This window comes from Aythya marila, assembly GCF_965140915.1.
Source record: "Aythya marila genome assembly, chromosome: 1".
Lineage (NCBI taxonomy): Eukaryota > Metazoa > Chordata > Aves > Anseriformes > Anatidae > Aythya > Aythya marila.
This window is the reverse complement of record NC_139042.1, coordinates 193,471,948-193,494,204: the sequence shown is the minus strand read 5'-3', so window position 1 is coordinate 193,494,204 and position 22,257 is coordinate 193,471,948. Positions and strand designations below refer to the sequence as shown.

At 40.4% G+C, this 22,257-nt stretch overlaps 1 protein-coding gene and 1 long non-coding RNA gene across 8 annotated transcripts in view; one reads left to right on the top strand and one right to left on the bottom strand.

The window, feature by feature from the left end:
* LOC309881273 overlaps positions 1-984 on the bottom strand; it is a 26,459-nt gene extending 25,475 nt beyond the window's left edge. Inside the window, exon 1 of one of the 2 annotated variants that reach the window (XR_014318107.1) lies at positions 58-984. This is a non-coding gene — a long non-coding RNA (uncharacterized lncRNA). The remainder of the gene's footprint in view (positions 1-57) is intronic. The other variant, XR_014318108.1, reaches the window with a different exon arrangement.
* Positions 985-1,046: 62 nt separating this feature from the next.
* KMT2E (lysine methyltransferase 2E (inactive)) overlaps positions 1,047-22,257 on the top strand; it is a 66,455-nt gene continuing 45,244 nt past the window's right edge. For 4 of the 6 annotated variants that reach the window (XM_082766921.1, XM_082766920.1, XM_082766919.1 and 1 more), the window contains exons 1-2: positions 1,047-1,925; positions 19,810-19,994. In XM_082766921.1, coding sequence (XP_082623047.1) covers positions 19,924-19,994 — 71 coding nt within the window. In that variant the 5' untranslated portion in view covers positions 1,047-1,925; positions 19,810-19,923. The remainder of the gene's footprint in view (positions 1,926-19,809; positions 19,995-22,257) is intronic. The other 2 variants (XM_082766922.1, XM_082766923.1) reach the window with 2 other exon arrangements.

Here is a 22,257-nt window from a genome sequence, read left to right as displayed (position 1 = left end):
GGGGGGGAAGGGAGGGGAATAGGAGGGGAAGAAAAAAAAAAAAAAAAAAAAACCTACACAAAAAAACCGACAACCAAACCCACCAAGACGCCGGCCGCCATTTCGCGCAACAACAGGCAGAACCCGAGCGAGCAGCCCCGGCCATAGCGCCCTAAGGAGAGAGAGAAAAAAAAAAAAAAAAAAGAGAGAAAAAACAGAGACACACGCACAGGAGAGTTAGACAGGAAAAAATACCCATAGACTCCGCCATGATCACAAGACGTTTAATCGCCCCCCTCCTCCCTCAGGCTCAACGCCCCGTTACAGCCGCCTCCTCTGCGTCCAACCAGCCAGCGGATCCCTTCACCTCGGCTCCCTCCTGCCCGCAGCAGCAGCTCTTTAGAGCCCCAAACTCTCTCTGCCCGAGGTGTGGGGGGACGCTAGGCTATGGCGCTGCTGCTAACTGCTTCTCCAGTCACCCGCTTGTGGCGGCTCCATCGAGGCAGGGTAAGGGCTGCCAGCCCAGCTTTTATCTGGTGCCCCGAGTTTGCGCACTGAAGGAGGCTCGCTCAGCCCCTGGTGGGCGTCGAATGAAACCCCAGCCGCCGCCTCCCCTCCCTCGCTCAGCCGCGGCGTTGGAGGGGCTGAGGCCGGCCAGGGACGTGGCGGAGGGAGCCGGGGGCTCGGCTGGAGCCCTCCTGGGCTGCCCGCTAAAGCCAGACCCTACCTTCCTCCCCGTTCCCTACACGGGAAAGCCAGCCCCGGCTACAACTCGTCCCGGGCCCCGGCGGAGAGACAAAACGCCGTCAGCTAGCGCGGCCCCGCTCGCCTCACACGCCTCGGGGAAGATCCCAGCCTCGAGTGCCCACCACGGGGGAGCCGCAGCCCAAAGCCTCCGTGCCGCCTGCCAGACGGGCCCAGTGCAAACCTCCCGCTCCCTCCCCTCGCTCGTCGCCCCCCTCCTTCCTTCCTTCCCCGCCCCTCCGGTGAAGCATGTCCGAGACCCCCGGGGCTTTGTCGTATACGATTTTAATGGCCAAAACGCACCCCTCGGGTTGAGATCCGCCAAGGATAGGTAGGGCCGAGCGGCATGCCGGGCGTGAGGAGGAAGCCGAAGCGGAGGCGGGGGGGGAAGGGGGAAAGAAGCAGCAGCCGAGGACGGAGTTTTAGCGATCCTGCCCCAGAGGATGCAGCTGTGAGTCAGACATCCTCCCGCTGCCGCCCGCCGCCACCACAGCCGCTGCCCCTCCCCGCCCGCGCCTCACGGAGCAGCCCCCGAGAGCAGCCTGGGCTGCTCCCCTCCTCCACCACCACCACCACCACCGCCCTGTATCGCCAAACAACTTCTCCCTTCACCCCCCTCTCCTTATTCTCGCCCACCCCCGCCCCTCGCTCCGCTCCCTCGGCCGCGGGGCTGAGTTGCAAAATGGACACGGAGGGCTCGGCGGGCGGCGGGCGCGCAGCAACAGCAGCAGCAGCAGCAGCCCACAAGCAAAATGGCGGCCGCTTGGCTTCGCCTTGGTAACCCTGCCCCTGCCAGGCGGGGCGGGTGAGCCCCGTGCAGGGGGAGGGAGGGGAGAGCGGCCGCCATTTTCCCCGAGAGGCAGTGACATAGAGGGGAGCGTAGGAGGCTGCGAGCAGGGAGACCCGGGAGCAGCGGCAGCGGGGTTTGTACGCAGGTCCCGAGGCAAAAGGCGCTCCCCGGCTAGCTCCCTGTAGGGTTCCGTGCGCCGAGCTGGTTCCTGAAGGGGGAGGGGGGGCCCTCCTCTTCCTTTCCTTCTTCCCTTTTTCTTTTTTTTTTTTATTTCGCCCGGGTCTGCTGAGGAGGGGGGTGAGTCCTGCCCAGGGCAGGGACATCCGCAGTGGGGCAGCGGCATTGTTTTGGTCGGGATAGGAGAGGGGCTCGGCTGAGGGGTCCTGCTGCCTGGCCTGTGTCACCATTACAGGTGAGTCTCGGGTTGTTTCTGAGGGGTTTTACCGGGGGTGCCTCAGGGAGGTGGAGGGGGGGGAGGGGGGTGGCAAAAAAAAAATAATAAAAAAAAAAAAAAGAAAAGGGGGAGCAAAATGCGACGGGGACGCCTCGTTGCCCCCGGGGTGGCAGGCTCCCACCTCCCCCTCCGAAACGTGCTGAAATTCTCCTCAAGTTGTCTTCAATTCGCTTTTCCTTTTGTGGGGTTTGGCTCGAAAATGGCAGGCTGTCGCTATATCTTGTGAATATGGCGGGTTACTGTAACTGGAGGAGCTGAGGAGAATTTTTTGGCAGTTCTGCCAGATTTATGCATTATGCCTGGAAAAAGAGCCAGGAGGGGCTATTATGTGACAACGTACGCTTCCTCAGACTGGTGGTTTTTAAGAAGGGGTTTGTGTGTTATTGGCACTGCGTATTGAGTTTTATGAAGCTTAGGGAAGCCTATTCTCTTCCTCCATCCTGTATATTTTTGCTTTGTGATACTAAAATGGCTCGTTATAGGCCTAATCTCGCTGACTTCCACACCCCCGCCTCCTTCTCTGCCTCCCTGCTAATATCTCAGCTTCGTGGTGTAACCTGGACGAACGGAAAGCTGTCCTAAAGAGTTTCTGTGCCAATTTAAAAGGGGATCATTCTCTCCACCCCCTTTCTTGAGGTTGTAAGTAGTTATACTGGTGCATCCCTTTCTTGCTTCGGTTTCTGTAGCCAGCGTTCGTGCTCCTTGGCTGGCATATTTTAATCTTCAGGAAATAAAGGCTGGTGGAGTAGACCCTATTGCTGTAGACATAGGGGAGGAGAAACAAACGGTTCACTGTGTAGTACTAAATAGGGTAGAGAAACATAATATAGTCTGATTATAAAGATCCTGTATTCCCCCATACTTGGCCATTAGGGAACGTGCGGTGGCGAAAAGCCCCGAGGTCCCTAACACGGTACATACTACGTGTCGTTGAACGCAGAAGCTTAGTGCTGCATCTAGATTTAGGAATATTTTAGACTGTTTATTTACAGTATCTTAAAGGAATAATAATGAAACGTTCCAGTTATTCAGGGCTCAGGTCAGAGAAAACAGCGATATATCCATGGCTGTACTTATAACGCGTAATTAATTGATTATAATCATGATACTTTTGAAGTTACTTTTCAAAAAATGTGGAGCAAATTTTTTAATTTCCCTCTTTTGTCCTTTAGAGATTCTAAAAATGGCGGCCTCAGGCTGATGTTGTGGTAATCTAATCAGCTCGGGTCCTCCACACCCCATGCAGTGCGTTTGTCTGCAGCATATTAGAGTCTTATTCCGTGGAAATGAAAAGACCGTTCCCTTCAAATAATGTACAAAACATCTCTTGGCTTTACTGCGATTTAAAAATGCTGTGTTCCAGCTGATTAATTTTATTGGTTATGTGTGTGAAAGGCAAGTGAACGAGACCACTCTTGTCGGGGAGAAGGGGGGTGGAAAGAGGCAGCAGACTCAGGCGGCTTCTTTGAGGGGTGTGTATAGATTTCTCTAAGGTAATACGTGTGTCGTCGAATAATTTGGAAAAGCTCCGGCGTTGGTGGTGGAGGCTGTGTATCCGTCCGTCGCATTATCAACCTAAAAGCGATAATATTTTTCAAACTAAAGAGGAGATTAAGATCGCTGAAACAGTCAGCTAAATTCTTTGTGGAATCACATTTGTGAACGTCATGGTCATCTCCCAGGAAATACCTCTGCTGGACGTTGGGGTAGTAATTCCATATGTTCGTAGTTCGAGAATACGAAAAGAACTTAATACGGACTGAAATAATGCATGCAAGATTATAACCTGTTACTCTATTAAGATGCAGAATTTCTTCTGCCACCGTAATCTTAGTATTCGACGTTTTCTTTCATTTATATTGCATATTGCTGTATAAAACGTGTATGGTAATATACGTACAAATAATTAAGTGAAAGTGCGGTGCCGAACCTCTAATTTTTTTCTGAAATGAAATATGAACCTTTTAGTATCACCACTATAAATATGTTTGGGTGGGGGGAAGGGAAGTCACAAGGATTTGTTATTCCGTAGTTGGTGTAGTGTACTCTGATACAAACTATGGAGACTGTGAGCTATATGTTCAAACAACAGCAACAAAAAAGAAATTCATATTTGTCGCTTTGGTTTTTGTATGCCTGTCTTTAATCTTGTCGTTGGTTTAATGAGGTGTGAGTTTGAATTCTAGTATAGCTTTGGAACCTTCTGGATTTAAACAATCAAAAATAAAGTACTGAAATGGCAAAACCGTCTTCAGTCTCTGAAGAATTCGAATTTAGATACCGTTCACATACAGAGCAGCACTGATGTTGGTGTAAGGTATACCTGAAGTTCCACAGCAAGATGGTAAGACTTTCAGCGGTCCTAATGCGTGCTTTTCATGTGTTTTGAGGCCAAAGGCTGAGTGATTTCAACCACCAAGTGATGCATTAATGGTCCAACAATGCATGCTCCCATCTTGCCCTCCTCATATTATATGGACTTGATCTTTTTTTTTTAAATAAGCCATGTCTTACTCTCATCTTATTAAAAAAGGATACAGTTTTAAAGACTTTGTATGAGCATTTTTAGAAAATTCTTGCCTTTTTCTTTTTCTCTTTCTAGGTTTAAAACCCCTCTTCTCTTATTTTTTCAACGTTACAACTTAGAGGGCTACACTGCTCTACTTCATGGCCTCAGTCATGTTCTTGGGCAGATGTCCAATTCAAGATTAACATTAGAAGAAACAATTTTGTACAGTTTACAGAAAGTGTCACTGGGGAAAAATTGAGATCCAAAAATTGGAATACCCCAACTCAATTTTTACAACTTATCTCACAGATCACAAATTTTATGCGTTAAGGCCCTTTTGGGAATTTTGAAATCTTCCAGTTTTTCTGTGTGTTCTAGTGAGTCACTTTGTGACTCAGTTTCTCCATTTGTAAAACAGATCTGTGATCTGAAAACAGGCTTGTTTAAGGATACAACATTACAAAGGAAATTCTGCCCTTATTTTTTGAATTCCGCTGATGTTGGTTGGTTAAAATATATTCATTAAAAATGAAATGTTCCCCCAACCTACTAGCAGAAGTTCTTGAAAGAGAGGTTGGAAATCAGAATTCTTGAAAAGGTTTCTGATTTACAAACGTTTTGTTACAAATGCAATTTTGTAAATGTTAAAATAATATGGATGTTACGCAAATGGTTTTAGCGCTATCTTCAAGCTCTTCGTATCTGAAGGAAAAATCTGCTCAACTGTCATAACTATGCATTTTGGGTAAGCTTTTTTGCCATCTGGGAAGTTTCAGAGAGGAAAAAATACTGACTTTTAAAGCTGTAAGTATCCAGGGAAAGTTTCATTTAGTACCAATATTCAGATTACTGTTAGGAGTTGCATTACCTCATGTCTCTGGTTTGGTTTCAACACAACTGGGTTAATCTGTTGGAGTGAAATACAGAAAACAGCATCACACTGAAGGCTGATCCCAGTTTGATTTAAGGACAGCCTTAGTTTTGTGCTCATGCTGGTTTTAGTAAGACTCCTTGTGGGTTTTAGGTAAGGAATGTTGTATGTTACTGAAGAATTATGCAATTGTTCTAAATAGATGAATCTGTAAATGAAGCTCTAACAAAACTATTCTGCTGTTTTCATATAAAATTCTAACAAAATTGAGTTGGGGGATGTAGATACGAAACGAAAGCCAAATCAGGCTTCTAGAGAGATCCTAAGGAAATCCAGCTATGTTACTGGTCTTGTGACTTCCATACAAATGATCGTTTGTGAATCTTTCAAAAGCAAATTTGGTTGGATAGTGTTTTTGGAGTAGGTACTGCTGTGTTCAAATGTTTCCACTGTACAAATAGTAGTTTCTATCACTAAGAATAAAGCTTGCTTTTTTTTTTTTTTTTGTACAGAGATACCTTACTTAGTTCATGTAGAATGTGAATTACTTTTTGGTTTTTTTTTTTTGAGTTCTGGATTATTTACAATGTTAATTGTGTTGGCCTTTTGAAGGGTGTGAGGTGAATGTGCCTAACTACCACTGTTCACAGAGTCTTCTACTTAGTGGAAAAAAAAAAAAGCTTACCCATAAAAGTGAACCTAATCACTTTCAGGATCCAAAATTCTGCTCATGACCTTCATACTACAAAAAACCCTGCTATAATCACGTTCAAAGACAGAACTGTTGTTACCTTTAAGGCATAACAAACAGCTTATTTAAAAGAAACCTTGTCAAGGTTTCATATACTTGCTAGCAGATACTGAGATAATTTTTATTTCCTCTTACAAATCTTAATATATTAACGTGGTGTTAATGAAACTGGCAAGGTTTTAAGCTCTGCAGGTTGTTAGAAAATCTTAATAATTAAGGTTGTCTGCAAGCCTTTGAAGAGAGTTTTGTCATACAAAGTGGGTTCTTTAACATCTCTGGCTTAAATGGTTTTCATTTGTCATTTTTTTTTAGTAATTAACAAATTTGGTAAGAATTATGGTAAATCGGTGTCCACGCAAGTTGTGTGCTGCAAAAGTACAAAAAAAAACCAAAAATGTAGATTGAAGTAGCATGCAGGCTGTGTCCTGTCTAGGTAAAAATGTGTGTTAATTTTGCATATTTTATTGTGAAAGCGCTATCATTCCTTTCATGTGATAGTTTATACGCTGCCTAGATTGAGATGTGGTGTTGTAAAACTTAAATGACACCTGCATGGGCCCAGCAGTTCTGCAAATCAGGCCAAGCATGGGAATTCCAAAATAATATTGATTCTAGTTTAAAAATGTAGTTTTAGATTAACATTTTTGAAAGATATACATATTGAAATGCTCCAATGGAAGTTGAAGTTTAGACAAGCTTTTTTTTTTTTGCATGTCTGTGTTTTGTGTATTGCTTTATGCTATCATAGTCTAGGTAATCATTCACTTTTATATCCTTATCAAAAAAAAAAAAAGCCGTCAAGTTCAAAGAAGATGCGTGAGTAGATTTTAATGACATTATTGTAGCTTAGGTTACAACTTACAAAGAAGGGCCTATAGGCTGTTTGCTGTTTTTTGTTTTTTTTTTTTTTTTGGTGTGTGTGCTTTTCATGAACAGGTTATATAGAAAATGATTAAATATGTATCTTATGTTTACTAAATACGAATTGAAAATGTACACGGAATGGTAGGTTTGGATCTTTAGCCTGAGTAGCTCTGGATATTTAAACTGGTTCAGTGTTCATTACTTTTAACTGTTCTAATTTCTCTAGGTCTAGAGAACTTTTTTCTTTCACAGTGGGTGATGCTCTTATTTTGCCTTGAGTAGACAATAGAGCTACCTCCTAATTAGCAATGGGTATAATGGGACTGTTTTTGTATCACAAGACAGCTGATATTCCAAGTCTAGACAGTTAATCCTGTCTTAACTGTTGGTTTCAATAAACTTTTTGAGTGAGAAAATGTTTTTAGTCACTACTACTTAAACTGAAGGTGAAGGCCTGAGAATTATAACAGCTTACTTAGAGCTTTTTGGGGAAGGAATGGAGAGATTACTCCTCTCAGTTGGTTTCTGAAGGTATAATTCTAGAACTGCGAGGGAAACGATAATAACTTTATCCATAACTGATTTAAAAATACAGTCGTTACCTTACTGTCTGTAAGGATGAAGTTACTCCCTCAGATGCCTTACCAAGTAGTAATACTGCTGGTTCTTACTCTTTTTGCATACAGTCGAAATATTTGATGGGATTTTTTTTTGTGTTCATTTAATATATATATGTAAATAAAAAGTTGTTACTGTCATTGATTAAAAACAAACAAAAACGCCCTGTGTAACATTCATATGTTCATTCTTTGTCTCTTGCTTTCCAGTCGCTTGAATCTTCTGTCATAGAGGCAATAAAAGACAAACTTTGCATCTTCTTTTTTCTCTGTTTGGCAGTAGTATTCAAAGATGAAAGCTGTATTTTGTGCTTCTCTGGCTGGGCAGAGCTTTTTTGCTGTGTTTATTCTGAGATGACGTATTTCTTATCTGTTACTACAATTAAGAATGCACACTGAGATCATGTTTGAAAACATAAATGTATAAAGTTGCAGAAAAACTCTGAATTTCTTCACGCAAATCAGTCAACATACTCTTGCAAGATAACTGCAATTGAAAACAAAACATTTTCTGTTCCCTTTAAGTAGGAAACATCTTGGTATCAGACTGTGTTTTCTGTGGCTGCCTTTGAAGGGCCCTCTCAATCTGTTCTGTTGACCTCTCCCTCCCAAAACCTTAGTAAAGAGCTTTGCAATACTGCCGTGTCGTTACCAAGAACATAGTCCAGGTTAACTTGTGTAAAAAGAACTGTGTAAAAGATCTAACTGCTAGAAGAATGAAAGTTTGTCTGAAAGAGTACAAATTTCTGACCTGTCTTGTGTTTGGATTCCTAAGCACAAGAGTGACAATCAGGTGAATGTCTACAAAATACTTACAGAATTAGAAATGGAAGCACTGTTGTGTTATTCATGCAAGTCAAATTCCATTGATAAGACAGGAGAACTGGTTTTGAAATCTACCAAAATGAAAGGTTGGACTAGATGACCTTAGAGGTCTTTTCCAACCTGAATGGTTCTGTGAAAACATGTTGAAGTAGAAATTACTTTAGCTGAAATGTCAAACGTTGTGCAAGTCTTAACAACTTACTACTTGTATAGTAGGTATCTAATATGCAGAAGTAGGCTTCCAAGCCTTATTAAGGTGCACAGAAACATAAATTAATAATTTTACCTGATGTCATAAAGGCAGCAAAATAGGTTGTTGAAACCATTAACTATTACAAATATGTATTTGAAATATGTATTTGCAACCACGCGTTCCCCTTCCACCCCCAAAGCCATACTTCCTTCTTGGAAGGAATACTGGGCCCTAGAGTAGAGTTCAGACCTTCCAGTGATTGACTCACCATTCAGTGTATCGTTATATTTATTTAAAATTATCCTTGGCTCTTACACTTACAGATGTTACAGCGTATGCTTATGGAACACTGTGTGCGTGCAGAAACACTTTACATTCTGAAATGTTTGTTAAGAATAATAGCTTACGGTAACAGGTGTAAATGGTGTTTCTTGGAGAATGATTGGTAAGTGACATATTCAAATGCCTGCATGTTTAATCAACGGTTATTTGCTGCTTCACAGTAGATAGAGAAAAATGTTTGCTGGGAAACAGCTGATGCAAATAATAGCTTAAAGATACCTTTACTGGGAAAATTATTTGTTAGTTTTCTTAATCTTTGAGTTTTACATCTCATGGTGATATAGTGCAAGATGTTAGATAGCTGAGAGTCTAGTGTATCATTCTCCAAGCAACAAGCAGTACTACTATCAAAAAGTGGTCTTGTCTTTTGTACTCATTCATAGGATGTACTTGTATTTTACAGCTCCTTGATTCTCCCCTTCAAATGACTGTGAATGTTTGAATGGGTAGGCCTTTCTGTGTAGAGTCTACTTTAAGAAGTATGGTAGGCAGTTTAAATTTAGAAAAAAGTATGGTATTTTCTGTATGCCTCTTCTGTTGCCACTTTTGTTCAATAAACCAGTTCCTGCTCTTTAACTTACTCTATACTTTATAACTGCATTTACCTTTATTTCCCCTCTACCACTCATTCTTTTTCTCTTCCTAGTCCCATATTTTGTTTAACTTCCACTGAAAGAAGAAAAGGAGGAGTGAAGAGAGAGAAGAGGTAAGGGGGAGTCTCCCACATGTTTTAATGGCATAAGTACCATCATCTCAAGAATATGCAGGAGCAGTGCTCTTGGATGAGATAGCAAAAGGGAGATAGCCTACAGCCAGTGGAAACCAATTCTAATGTATGGCAGAAATGTTGACTGACAGACTTATTCTTGGTTCACACTTAGAACGAGTTTTATTTTCACCAACTGGTTAGTGCAATGTAAGCAATGACTTGAAGAATCAATGCTTGAATGACAGAGACTCAAGTTTTTAATGCATGAATCTTGAACACCAGGGAAGAAGCAGAATTTTTTTTGTTCCATACCCCAAACTCAAGACCACTTAATGAAGTTGGGTTGTCATTCTAAACGTGACTGGGTCTTTGATTATAAAGTGTTGTGTTTATTGTATCAGGATGCTCATAAGTATTCCAGTAATCTTCTTGCTTCACCTGGTTCGTTTTGACTGTATATTGGGGACTGGATTAAAAGCAGAGCGGGAGGAAAAGCAGCCTCCCTCCATCATAGTTTGCCTGTAATGGCCTTGATTCTTAAACAAGTTGTACTGACAAAGACCCAATGACCATTAGACCAACAAATAGCTTTAAAACAAAATCTTATAGAGTTAGGAACTTAGTGCCTTTGAGATCGCCAAAGTTTAATGAAAATCCAAAAGGGGACGGATGCAGCTATGAGCATTGTCCTTGGAGAGTTAGGGAGAAGCAGCATAATGATGTTAGGCACTGTTTGGTGTGTGTCCTGTAGACTCCTGTGTGTGTAACTCCAAACAAGCCGTAGAGGTACTTTTGTTTGTTTTTTTTTCTTTTTTTTTGGCTGCATGGCAGCATGCGAGAAGCAGTGGAGCTGGACCCAACTACTGACAGCGCACAGGTCTGTGGCTGGCACAGGAGGGGATTGAGGGGCTTGTGGGCTAGGCCAGCACCAGTTAACATTACTTATGGGGAGGACACTGATGTGAGAGAGATACAGCGAACATGAGGTCTGTGAGGATGTTTGGACACAAACTACAAATGCATAGGGAATCAGATTGCTTTCAGAACGAGGTGTTTCTTCTGTGTGGTGTACAGGAGCTGGTCATTAATGGATCCTACAGCGTATATGGTATCTGAGTATGCCTATCATCTTTTTTTTTTTTTTTTTTTAACCTTCTTACTTAATTGTCTTTTTGTCTCAGCCCAGATTTGAAATAGACTGCTAACTTCTCTGTTAGGTTACCATAGAGAGCAGCAAACAGTCAGCAGAGGTCTGAGTTTGGAGTCATAGTTATTTCTGTGAAGCTGCAGCATGCAGGCTGTGATGTATCGCTTGGGAGCTGGATATCCCTCCTAATCTCTTAGTAAAATCTATACTATGGGGAAGCGTGTTGGGGGAAGCAGAGAAGGAACTTCCTTGTGGGCAAGATTAGTCATTTATTCATGTATTCTGCTTCTAGGTCTGATTAAAGATGTGTTATCTCCTTAGAAACAGCCAGCAATAAATAAATATTCAGATTACTTTGCATAGCGTAAATACATATATCATACGTATGCTAGGTGTATTTGTTCCAGATTATGTTGTGTGTGTAGACACATTCATAAATCTGTATACACAGAGCATTTAACCATTTGAATCCTACCTGGCATATTCCATTAAAATGTTAGGTTGCTATCACTAGTTTTCCAGATAACCTTATTATTGTATAGGGAAGGCTTCAGTGCTCAGAGCAGTGGTAGAAAGCAGAAATTTAGTCAAACATAGAACTTACTTAGTAAAATTTTCTTACTGTTTTTCTCCCTTCTCTATGAAACTTCCCCCCCCCCCCCCTTCCCCTCCAATCCACAAATAAAATGATTAAATTTTTTAAAAATAGTTTGCAGGCAGGGAAGCAGAGTAGGAAAGCTCTTGTTGTTGGCTCTGACAGTTCAGGACAGAAGTCTTCACTTTGCATTCATGGACTGTGACACACTGTAATGATAAGTGCATTGTTACTTTGCAATTTCTCCTGTATAGGTTGTGCTAGAGCATGGGTATATTGACTTTTAGATTCATTCTTGTGCATTTTCTTTGTGGGAAGGGTGGTTCCCATGATTGCAGGTTCAAATTGTTGGTCTGTAAATCTGAAGGCAGGCATGACAAGAATTGCTTTTGTTAATGATTGCAAAACATGTATATACATATGATGTAATTGAGGAGAGGGGGAAGGAAAACGTTTGCATTGCATACTCAATAAAAGGCAAGTTACATGTAGAAGATTATTTTTAAATGCTGTCCTCAATTCTGTTTATTTCCCTTTTTGCAGTACTTGTAATAGTATCAATTTTAAGATAACCGAGTTCCTGTGTGTTATATTGAGTACCAGCACTTCAAAAATGTTTTTAACCGCTTCCCCTTAGAGCATTTTAAGGGCAAAGAAGGCACCAGTGTATCATATAGATGAGCTTTCCTGGCACGGTAAGAGAATCAAACACCAATATTTGTTGGTATCTCTCTCTGATGCATGAGATGACTTCTGTAAAGAGAAGTCAGGCGAGGTCTGACAGCAGTACTGTCTGGCAGCTCTTTGTCTTGCTCCCAAGACCTTGTTGATGTGGAAACCTGGAGTTAGTTTCAGAGCACTTCTCTGCCGCTGTGTGGAGCCAAGTTGAGCTGGTGGTATGATGAGTTTTCTCCTGGGAGCAGAAGCTGGAATTTTGGTTGGAGCTTAAGTGCCGGATGAGTACAGTTAGCTTTTTACATTCAGATGGACTTGAAGTTGTAACCAGATTAGCGTTGTGTGCTGGTTGAGCTGAAGGGTCTTGCTTGACTCAAGAAAGTCATACAACTAGCTTGTGTATTTTGTGTTTGGTTTTATCTGTAAATCTGATAATTCTTCTCCACCCTTACTCTTCTTCCTTGGTCCATAGAAGGGTACCAAATCAGCTGTGCAGATAAATAACTTTGTCTCAGCAATTTCATTTGTTTGCTCCAGTGAGCTTCAGTTTAATTCCCTCAGATCTGTACACACCCCTGGAAGAATCTTAATACGTGTGCTGTCTGTATTCTGATACCTTAATGCTGCTCCAGGAAACTGTTCTGAATGTTTTGCTTATAGTTAAAGGGTGAGAGGCAAGGTGTTTACCTGGACTTCTAGTTCAGCAAATTAGACCCTCTTCTGTAGTTCTTCTCAGAGGTGCTGCTAAAACATGGGGTGAACTAACGCAGACTACAACTTTTCAGATATTCGGGAATGACAATTCTCAGATCTTTATTTTATTAAGCAGAGGTAAATTATGACTTTTTTCATATTTTGTATGTACTTAAAGTTGTATCGCTTCTAAGGAAAGAAAGTTGGTTTATGTACATAGGTTAGAAGGTTTTGATTAATTTTCTCCCCTCCCCAGTTATGTATATTTTGTATATGACCTTGTGAAGATGCGGAGCAGACACAGTGTAGAGGTGGTAATTAGGTTAGCATATTAATCTTTGCAGTGATGTTAGGTCAGGATTTTGGGGTAAAGTTGCAGGCATCAGTGTTAAATCTAAATTATCTTAATCCAGTGCTTTTTCCTCTCTGGAAATAGCCAAAATTATGATTTGATTTTTTCATCTTTAAACTTCTGCTCAGCATGTGCGGAGGCCCTGGTAATTGTCTCCTGCAGAGGCATTGTGTGAAATCCCCAAGTCTTGAAACACCTAAAATGTGTAACTGCTTTATTTTTTTTTTCCATCTTGTAATTATCTGTTGATAGATGCTGACTGATAGAAGCAGTTGGTAGAAAAATGTGTTGAAGAACTTCGAGTGCATAAAGAAGTCGTACAAACAGCCCAATGAAAACATGGAAGAAAAATAAAAATAAAAAAGACTTGACATGCTTATAGTGCTAACTGATGGGAGAAACTTGAATTGTTTTAGCAATCAGTTTATTGAGATCGATGCAGTCGTCTTGTGTATGTTGAAAATTCTTCAATCTTGAGCTAAAAAATAATTGCTTAATTTATAATTTCACTGATGCCCCTTTATAAATTGGAAAATAAATGTTGTATTGCACCTCTTTGAATTCTATTCAAGTTTATAATGTGTTTTTTACTGAACTTAATGTTTGTCCTTGTTATTTATCACATGGTAACAGGATATGGAAACTGATTTATGGGGAAGGAAACACAAGAAACAATGACATTGTGTCTAATAAAAAAAAAAAAAAAAAAACAACCCACAACTGAAATACACTAAGTAGAATGGTAAAAGCAGGTTTTTCTCCAGCCCTTCATTTGGTTATTGCAGTGTTAGGACTGACTGTGGATTTAAAAAAACAACTTGCAATAAGTATATGAGATTGTCTTGATATTCTGGTGCTGCCACCAACTCTTACCTTTAACTTTTTGCGTAAGCGTTTTGCATCTGTGCACCCAAATAAGAGCTGGAGCATGCTTGTACACACAGCTTAGGTTCTAGCAGGCTTTTTAGCGCTACTGTTTCCTCTTCCTTCTGAAAAAAAGGTGAAATGTGCAGAGGTAGGCTACTAAAGTTAGCAGATACCAATGTGAGCTGTGCCTTTCTCAGTATAGCAAGTACTGTATGGTTTCCTCTGACTTAAAACATGCTGTGTTATTAATAAAAATAAAATAAAATAAAATATCCATAAGCCAGAGCTTTCTTAGATTTATATTGCTGCTTTCTTGTGGAATATAAGTACTGGGAATTCAGCTTCTGAACCTATGAAAGTAAACGCAAGTAAAAGTGGGTAAAAATGAACAAACATGATTTCCTAGTCCTCCCCCCGCACTCTCCTCTCCAAAAAAACAAACCAAAACAAAAAACTTTACATGGAAAATGTCGTGGAAGAAATTGTTTGGAGTCCTGACACTTAAAGGATGATTGATAGCTGGGATTATGAAACCTTGTTGGAGTCATCTGGGCAGTTTGGCTAGGTTTCAGGTTCTTATTTTTCAAGTATGCTTTCTGTCTAGGTGATCTGTCATCTGCTTGTTGCCTGAAGCCATCCTCTGGAGCTTTTGATGGTCCCCAAAAAACAAGTGTGGGGGGAGGCTGACAAAGTCGACCTGCGGTTGGTCTGCAGCCAACATCTGATCAGAACTGGATCTTGTAGAGTTCGGTCCAAAAATACTGATGCAATTTAGGAGATTACCCATTTAACTTCTGATCCAAGAGTTAGGCCCTCTATACTTCTGTTAGTTTTTTCCTCTTCTCCTCCATATACCAGCAAAAAAGTTATGTTTTTTCATCTGCTGTCACTTAATTGATCTTAGAAGGACAAGGCAGAAAGGAAACATGTGGTCTTTGTTAAACCACAGAATAATGTTGTGTAAGTGGAATACCTCAGGGATAATATGTAACTTATTTTCTGTTGTTAAGTGCATAAATGATGTTCTTTGTACAAAGCCACACAGATGAAATAACTTGGCCTGTATTGTGCTCTTACACTTCTGCTAGTAGAGGACAGGTCATTTAAAAAGACCGGTTCTGGGACCATAAGCAAAGTAAATCACGAGAAGTAGTGATGAAGCTTCAAAGATTTTATACTCGATAAGGCAGTTAAGGCAACAGGGTGATGAGTGCTCTGTAGAGAGAGAAAGAACTGCCAGAGGAGATGTAAACCAGTGCAATAAAGAGTGAAGGGTGCTAAGTTTCTTGCAGGCCATTGGTCTTACACAAGTTACATTTTAACCAGATCAAACAAATCTTTATAAAGATGAAAATCATATTACTAGGACAAGATAGGCTTATTAGCTGCAATTAAAGAAGAGCAAGATTTCCTCAAATAGGGAAAGTGTTTTCATGTGATAAAGTTGTGCTATTAAGGCAGCAATGAAAGAAATGACAAATATCAGAAGTTAACAACATTCTTTCAGTGGTTACGGAGTAATACCACTGGAAGAGTAAAGAGGGCCCCAACAAAATTGGAAATAGTCTGCCGTTGAGTTTAATGAGTAGATGAACTACTTCACCCGGTGAAGAGCTAATAAATGAAGCATTTGTATAATGCCTTTTTAACTATCTGGACCTGAAATTAACTTGACAGACCAATTCGGTCTTTCAAACTTCCAAGTTCATGTGCTACTTGAAGAAAGACTTCATTAAGCAGCAAGTTCGTGTATATTCTGTTTGGGTTGTAGGAAGTCGTCTTCTCTAACACCCTTCTTTCCACTCTCCTCTGCCAATTTTTTTAATGAAATGCACCTATGAAAACAGTGTTTTGGTTGGGTTTTGAATGCACCAGGTAACAGATTCTAAGAGTTCTGGAAGAGTGACCTCATGGAATCACAGAACGGCTTGGGATAGAAGGGACCTTTAAGGCCACGCAGTGCCACCCTCTGCCATGGGCAGGGACACCTCCCACCAGCCCAGGTTGCCCAAAGCCCCATCCAGCCTGGCCTTGAACACCTCCAGGGATGGGGCATCCACAGCTTCTCTGGGCAGCCTGTGCCAGGGCCTCACCACCCTCAGAGTGAAGAATTTCTTCCTAATGTCTCATCTAAATCTCCCCTCTTTTAGTTTAAAGCCATTCCCCCTTGTCCTATCCCCACACCCCTGACACAGAGTCCCTCCCCAGCTTTCCTGCAGGCCCCCTTTAGGCACTGGAAGGCTGCTGTAAGGTCTGCCCAGAGCCTTCTCTTTTCCAGGCTGAATGCCCCTAAGTCCCTCAGTCTGTCTTCATGAGAGAGGGGTCCAGCCCTCTCATCATCCTCATGGCCTCCTCTGGACTCGTTCCAGTCTGTCTGTGTCCATCTTTTGGTGGGAGCCCTAGAGCTGAACACAGTGGGTAGATTTAAAATAGATACTGATTGGAAAGTACTGCATTATGATCCCAGTTGGTATTTTATTATTTAAAATACCAAGCTTCAAAGGATAAACAATCACTTTTAGGATGAATAGGGAAGGTTCCCCAATGATTAATTTATGTTCTGTGAACTGTCCAAATACTCTCTAGTAAAAACACTGGGAATATTTTAGTGTTGTGACAATACTTCTAGTTCTGAGATGACAGAAAATAATTCTTTTCCTTCATCTGAAATCTGGTATCAGTGTTGTTCCTCATTTGATAGTCACATTAGTAGATGTAACAGTTTATCCTGTTGCTTTTTTTTTTTTTTTTGCTCTTATGGGAATTTGTTGAGGATGAGCTATGTTTGTTTGAATTACCTTGGCTGTGTAGGTATCATGAGCTGGTGACTTTAATTCTTCTGGCCTTAGCTAGAGGCAGAAGAAAAGCTTTGGAGGGCTCTGTGCGTGTGTGCGGTGAAGATCTGAAATGTTAAGGTAGTGAAAAATCATGAGGTAGCCTCCCAGTCTTGTTCCATTTCCTCTTAAATGAAACAACCTGTGTTATAATGCTGTTGGGCAGAACAAATCTGAGCTGATCAGGTATTTAATTTCATTTGGTGTCAATTAGTGCCTTAGGATTTTTGAGTGAATTCTGACTAAGGCTTAAGAATGTCAAGAGCTTGCAACAGATGTATCTCAAATCTCTCAGCTCTGCTTCCACCCTTTCCCCACCCCCTTTTTTTTTTTCCTCCTTACAAGAGCGATGTTGTAGTTGGTCAGAGATCAAAACATTAATCGTGAATGGACCACATGTTAGCAGTGAGGTTTTTTATCTGTACATAGCTTTAAAATCTGCTCTTTTTTTCTGTTACTTCTTTTAAAAATTCATTTTAATCTCACGTTTGGTAATCGCATCTCTTCATGTTGTTGACATGAAGGTATTTTGAATATGTGATGATGATGATTGGGTAACCTTGGTTTTATGCAAGTTTGTAGATGTCATAGCACACAAGGCAGCTGGTTTAGTTTGGTTCATCACTTCCATTGGTATCCCAGGCGTTTTTGGCTCTATTAATTTCCAGTTGTTATTCTACCTGGTCAGAAATGTTTAAAGAAAATCCAGATTTAAAAAAAAAAAAAAAATCATCACCAAAAGCTGTTTTGATTATGAGAAACCTCAGGGTAAATGAGGATCTCGATCCCAGGCTCTGGTGTCCAGCATGTCTTTTAGACCTACTTTATGACACAGTAAAAATATTTTATGGAATGTCCTAATGACAGGCCTAAAACAAAAAGCCCTATTATGGTAAGGATTTGTTAGCATGGGCGAAGCTGCAGATGACGGGGCATCGACCCTGTTGTCTTAACATGTGCTTTACATGGATTAAACAAGTTCATAGCTTCGTTTCAGCTCACAAATAGGAATTAATGTAATTTTTTTTCCTTTTTCAGAAGGGTGCTAAATGGAAAATGAATTTTGTTTTAAGTTGTTCATAAGGCTTTAAGGCTTCAGTTTAAGGTTCCTACCCTATGAGTAAACCATGTGGCAACACGATGAGCGTTCACTTACATGGTGAGAGGGATTTGGAGTTTTTTATATGCCTGCTATCACTCCATATCTGCTTTTGGTTTAGCAGGTTTTTCTCGTTGCTTCTTCTTGAAAACAGCATGTTTTAGTCTTCAATTTTAGGCATAACCTAGTGATATGGTTTGATATTTGTGATACTTGGTAAGGAGATGCTCGTTGGTAACTTGAGGAAAGCAAGATAACCCAATGGCTAGTTGGCCCAAGTGCTTTCTAGTTCATTTGGTGACTCATTTAATGGGACCAAAACACAACTGCTGCTGTCTTGAGGAATAATGAACTGTAGGTTTAAACACTGAGCATGCCAGGGTGTTTGATACGAACTGCCAGACTTAGTAATGAGATAAATTTTTAATTTTGATAAAGACTTGATGGCAGTTCATCCTGTAGAGATGTTTGTTGTCCATCCCTTGGGGATGGTTAACATTGTAGATGGAGATACTGACTTGAGCAGCAAAAGGAGCAAATTCAGGTTTCAAAGTCTGCAGCTCTTTTCTGAAGAATCCTTGTTAGAAGCACACCAGTTTCCAGTTGAGGCCGGTTAGCTTTTTCTTGGCGATGTAGTGCGTTTGGCAAGGAGGAGTGTTAAAATATGTTGATCTCAAAACTGTCAGGCTTTCATAGACTTGAGCTGGGATGGAACGCTTTGTCAGATGGAAGAAGTGTATTTATTAAATCATTGTATGCTTATTGCTGGGTGGTCTCTGTTCTGGCAATTCTGGACATACGGGAAGGACTTTGCAATACTTCGTTATGCAGGTAGTGGAGGTGGGGGCATTTTGCTTCAATTACCTGGCTACGTGTGGAAAACCTCGTCTGTCTTAGGATATCACAAATACATCAGTTCTCTAATCTCTGAATGGGGACAGATGAGGTGCTATGGCTGTTTGTACCTCATCTGTGCTGTCTGCCGTTCTGCCCTGCCCAACAAGAGGAGTGGGAGACTGGCAGTAACTGCCACATAGGTGGGATTGTTTTATTTACTTGCCTGAGTCAAAGCAGATTGCATTATTGCTCTAAAAACTACTGTTGATTCTTTTTTGTTTGTTACTTTGGCCCCCGATGTGTACAGTATCTTTTGCTGGTGATCCATTAAAATGAGATTGAAACTGTCACTTCATATCGTTATGTGTGAATCACTAGAATTATTTTGGTTTAAAAAGATGCTGAATGGAAGTTCTGGGAGAGTTTCTTATGTAACGTTTAGGTTGTGTTGTGAACATTGGAAGTTTTTGTGTGTTTTATATGTGCAAAACAAGTCAAGAATGCTCTCTGAGAAATGCCTGAAAAATTCTTTGACCAGATTTCTGTTGAAAGTTAACAGCAGCTGGGCTCTGATGAAATAGAGCAGTAAACAAGTGTACCTGATGTTTATCGCAGAATCATAGAATGCTTTGGGTTGGAAGGGACCTTAAAGATCACCCAGTTCCAAGCCCTTGCCAAGGGCAGGGATGCCACCCACCAGATCCAGGTTGCCCAGGGCCTCATCCAGCCTGGTCTTGAACACCTGGTCTGAACATGTTTGGTATGCTACCTATAAAGCGAGTCTTTGTCACTTCACTGAATGTAATGAATGCATTTTAGTGATCACCAATCTGAACAATAGCATTTTAATTAGTTTGTAATACTTTAATAAGCTTTGAGATCATCACAAAGTGTATTTGATATTAACGGCTCTTAAAGAAAATAGAACACTTTATCTTCCTTTTGCTTCTGTAAAATAAAGCTATTGAAATGACTGTTACTAATGGTAATTTCACGTATGTGATGTAAATTGCCTGTTTTAAGATGATCCAACTCAGTCCTCTTATTTTATTTTTTTAACAGGGTTTGTGGATGCACTTAGATGTTTGCAATGAGCACTGTGGCTGGCATGCCCCAGTGTTTTGGATACCAATGCATAGGACTCTGTAGTAATCGAATTTATCAGAAACGAACGTCATGAGCATAGTGATCCCATTGGGGGTTGACACAGCAGATACTTCTTATTTGGAAATGGCTGCAGGCTCAGAGTAAGTATATTAACATAAAGAGTAAGTTTTCTGTTTTTAACTACCTATTTTCTCATACTGAGGCTTTTTAATACAGTTGGAGAAGACTTACCAGTCTCTAGTTATACTGGATTTGTAATAACTTCTAAGTCAATTTCTTTCTCTTTAAGGAGAGTAAAGGAGAGAAGGTAAACTCGTCTACAGATGCATGTTTTTCTTCCTTATCAGACTGAGAAATGCAGATACTGCCTGATTCACCTTTCACGTTTAAAATATTTCAGTTTTCTTAACCTGTGTTTGAAAAATAAAAAAAACTTCCCATGTTGGGGTGGGGAAATCTTCTGGCATGGTAAATTGCAAAAAAGCAGTAATAATTATAAAGGTGCCTTTTATTTTTTGAAAGTTAAAGGCCTGTCTTAATTGTCTAACGCTACGTTTTCACAAAGGTATTTTATATGGAAAAATCAGTAGAAAATAATTTGGCAATTACTCTTCCAGTTAGAAAAATTGGATAGCCATTTATAAAAGGTTGCAAAAAATCCTTAATTCAAGAAGCTTTGCATGAAATAAGCAGAGTGGTTTTTAAATTTTGTTTTTACTGCTGGCGCCTGAGTCTACAGAGTATAGATGAATTAGGGTTTAGGTGTTGTTGGGCTGTGAGTGGAGATCTTTCCTTTTGGGTAAACACATTTTCATGTGTGTAGCATCCACCTGGCTCTTGAATGTTACGAGAGAAGAAATAATATTTTGATCAACTTGTGAAGTAAAAGACCAAGACGTTATTATTTCTACCTGTTTATATAGGACATCATCCCATTTAGCTCTGTGTACTTCAGAGCAGTATCTGGATTTTTTTTCCTGTTTCCTCTGTGGCTTTTGTGTTAGTAAAACGTGACAGATGAGTTGTGAAAAAGTGGGTGTCAAGACAGTAAAAGTGATGTTAAAGATCAAGAGAGTTTGTGTAAGCCACACTAAGGTTTGTACACTTCCTTGTGTAAATAGAGAGGGGAAAAAAAACAGTTCATTTCTTAGAGCAAAAGCTGTTAAATGCGTCATTTATATTAACTGTTTGAGATGCTGTTACTCCTTGCTTTCCTCTGAGTACAGACAGCCTTTAGTAATATTTAAGCCACTTACTTTTTCTGGTTAACACACAAACGTCTGTTTGCTTTAGATATTGAAGCAATGGATTAGACTTTTTTAAAATGCTTTCTTAAAATCTCTCCATAAAGCAAATAAACTTCACAAAGTGGTCCTTCATTTAACAGGTGCATTGAGTAACCGCTATCAATAAAAGTAGCATGCACAAAATCTTAGCGTGCTAACCTAGTAACATTATTCAATGTAAGATGTCTTTTCTTCCAAATACTGAAGGAAATTTGTCACGCACTTAAGATCTCAAACAGCTTTTTAAAAGAATGTTTCTTTCCTGTGTTTTCAGTTGTATATGAGGTTATTTCAATACTCTATGTGACTAGAACTCCTTATCTAAAGAAAACTAAAAAATATTTCTTTGAAACTTTGTTGCATTAAAGTCTTTAAACTTGCTTTGTTGATCTCTTTCATAATCATGAACACTGGTTTCTGTGGTGCAGAAAATGATTTTAACTCCATGTTAAATAATTCAGTGTGAATCATTCACAGCTCTTTTCATTATCTTTTCCTGTGGATTTTCATGTTTCGAGGAGGTCACAGTTCCCGAGGTTACTAACACTACTTGCAGACTCAGCAAGCCATGCTGAAATTAGGATAAATAAATACAGTTGTCAGTATAAACAAAATAGTTCACTGTGTTATTTGCTTGATACTGTGGCATGGAGACCCAGTTAGGTGCTGCTTCTCCTCAGATGTTGGGTGACTGTTAGCAATTACTTTCATTAATATAATCTCTGAGAATATCATTGCTGAAAAGCAGCTAGCTGCATGATTAATTCATGCTGATCTAAAAGCCATGTCCGTGTCTAAAGAAGTGTGACACAGAACTGTGTACCTAACAACTGCATAAGCAATTCAGGTAACCTTTTTTATCACTGTTTATCTGCTTTAAGTGTACTTTTTATGTCTTCTTCCAAGGATATATTGGGCATAGATAGTATTGATAGTGATCACTGATAGACCTTTGAGCAGGTTCTGGGGTTTTCCCAGGTGGGAGGAGTTGGACTTTCTTCATGGTGACTGACAGGTCTGATGTTGCTTCATCAGTCACTGAAGCGTGAGCAAACACAAGAGAGAGGGGGAATGACAAACCTAATTATGTAGGAGAAGGAGCCCTAAAGGATAAAAC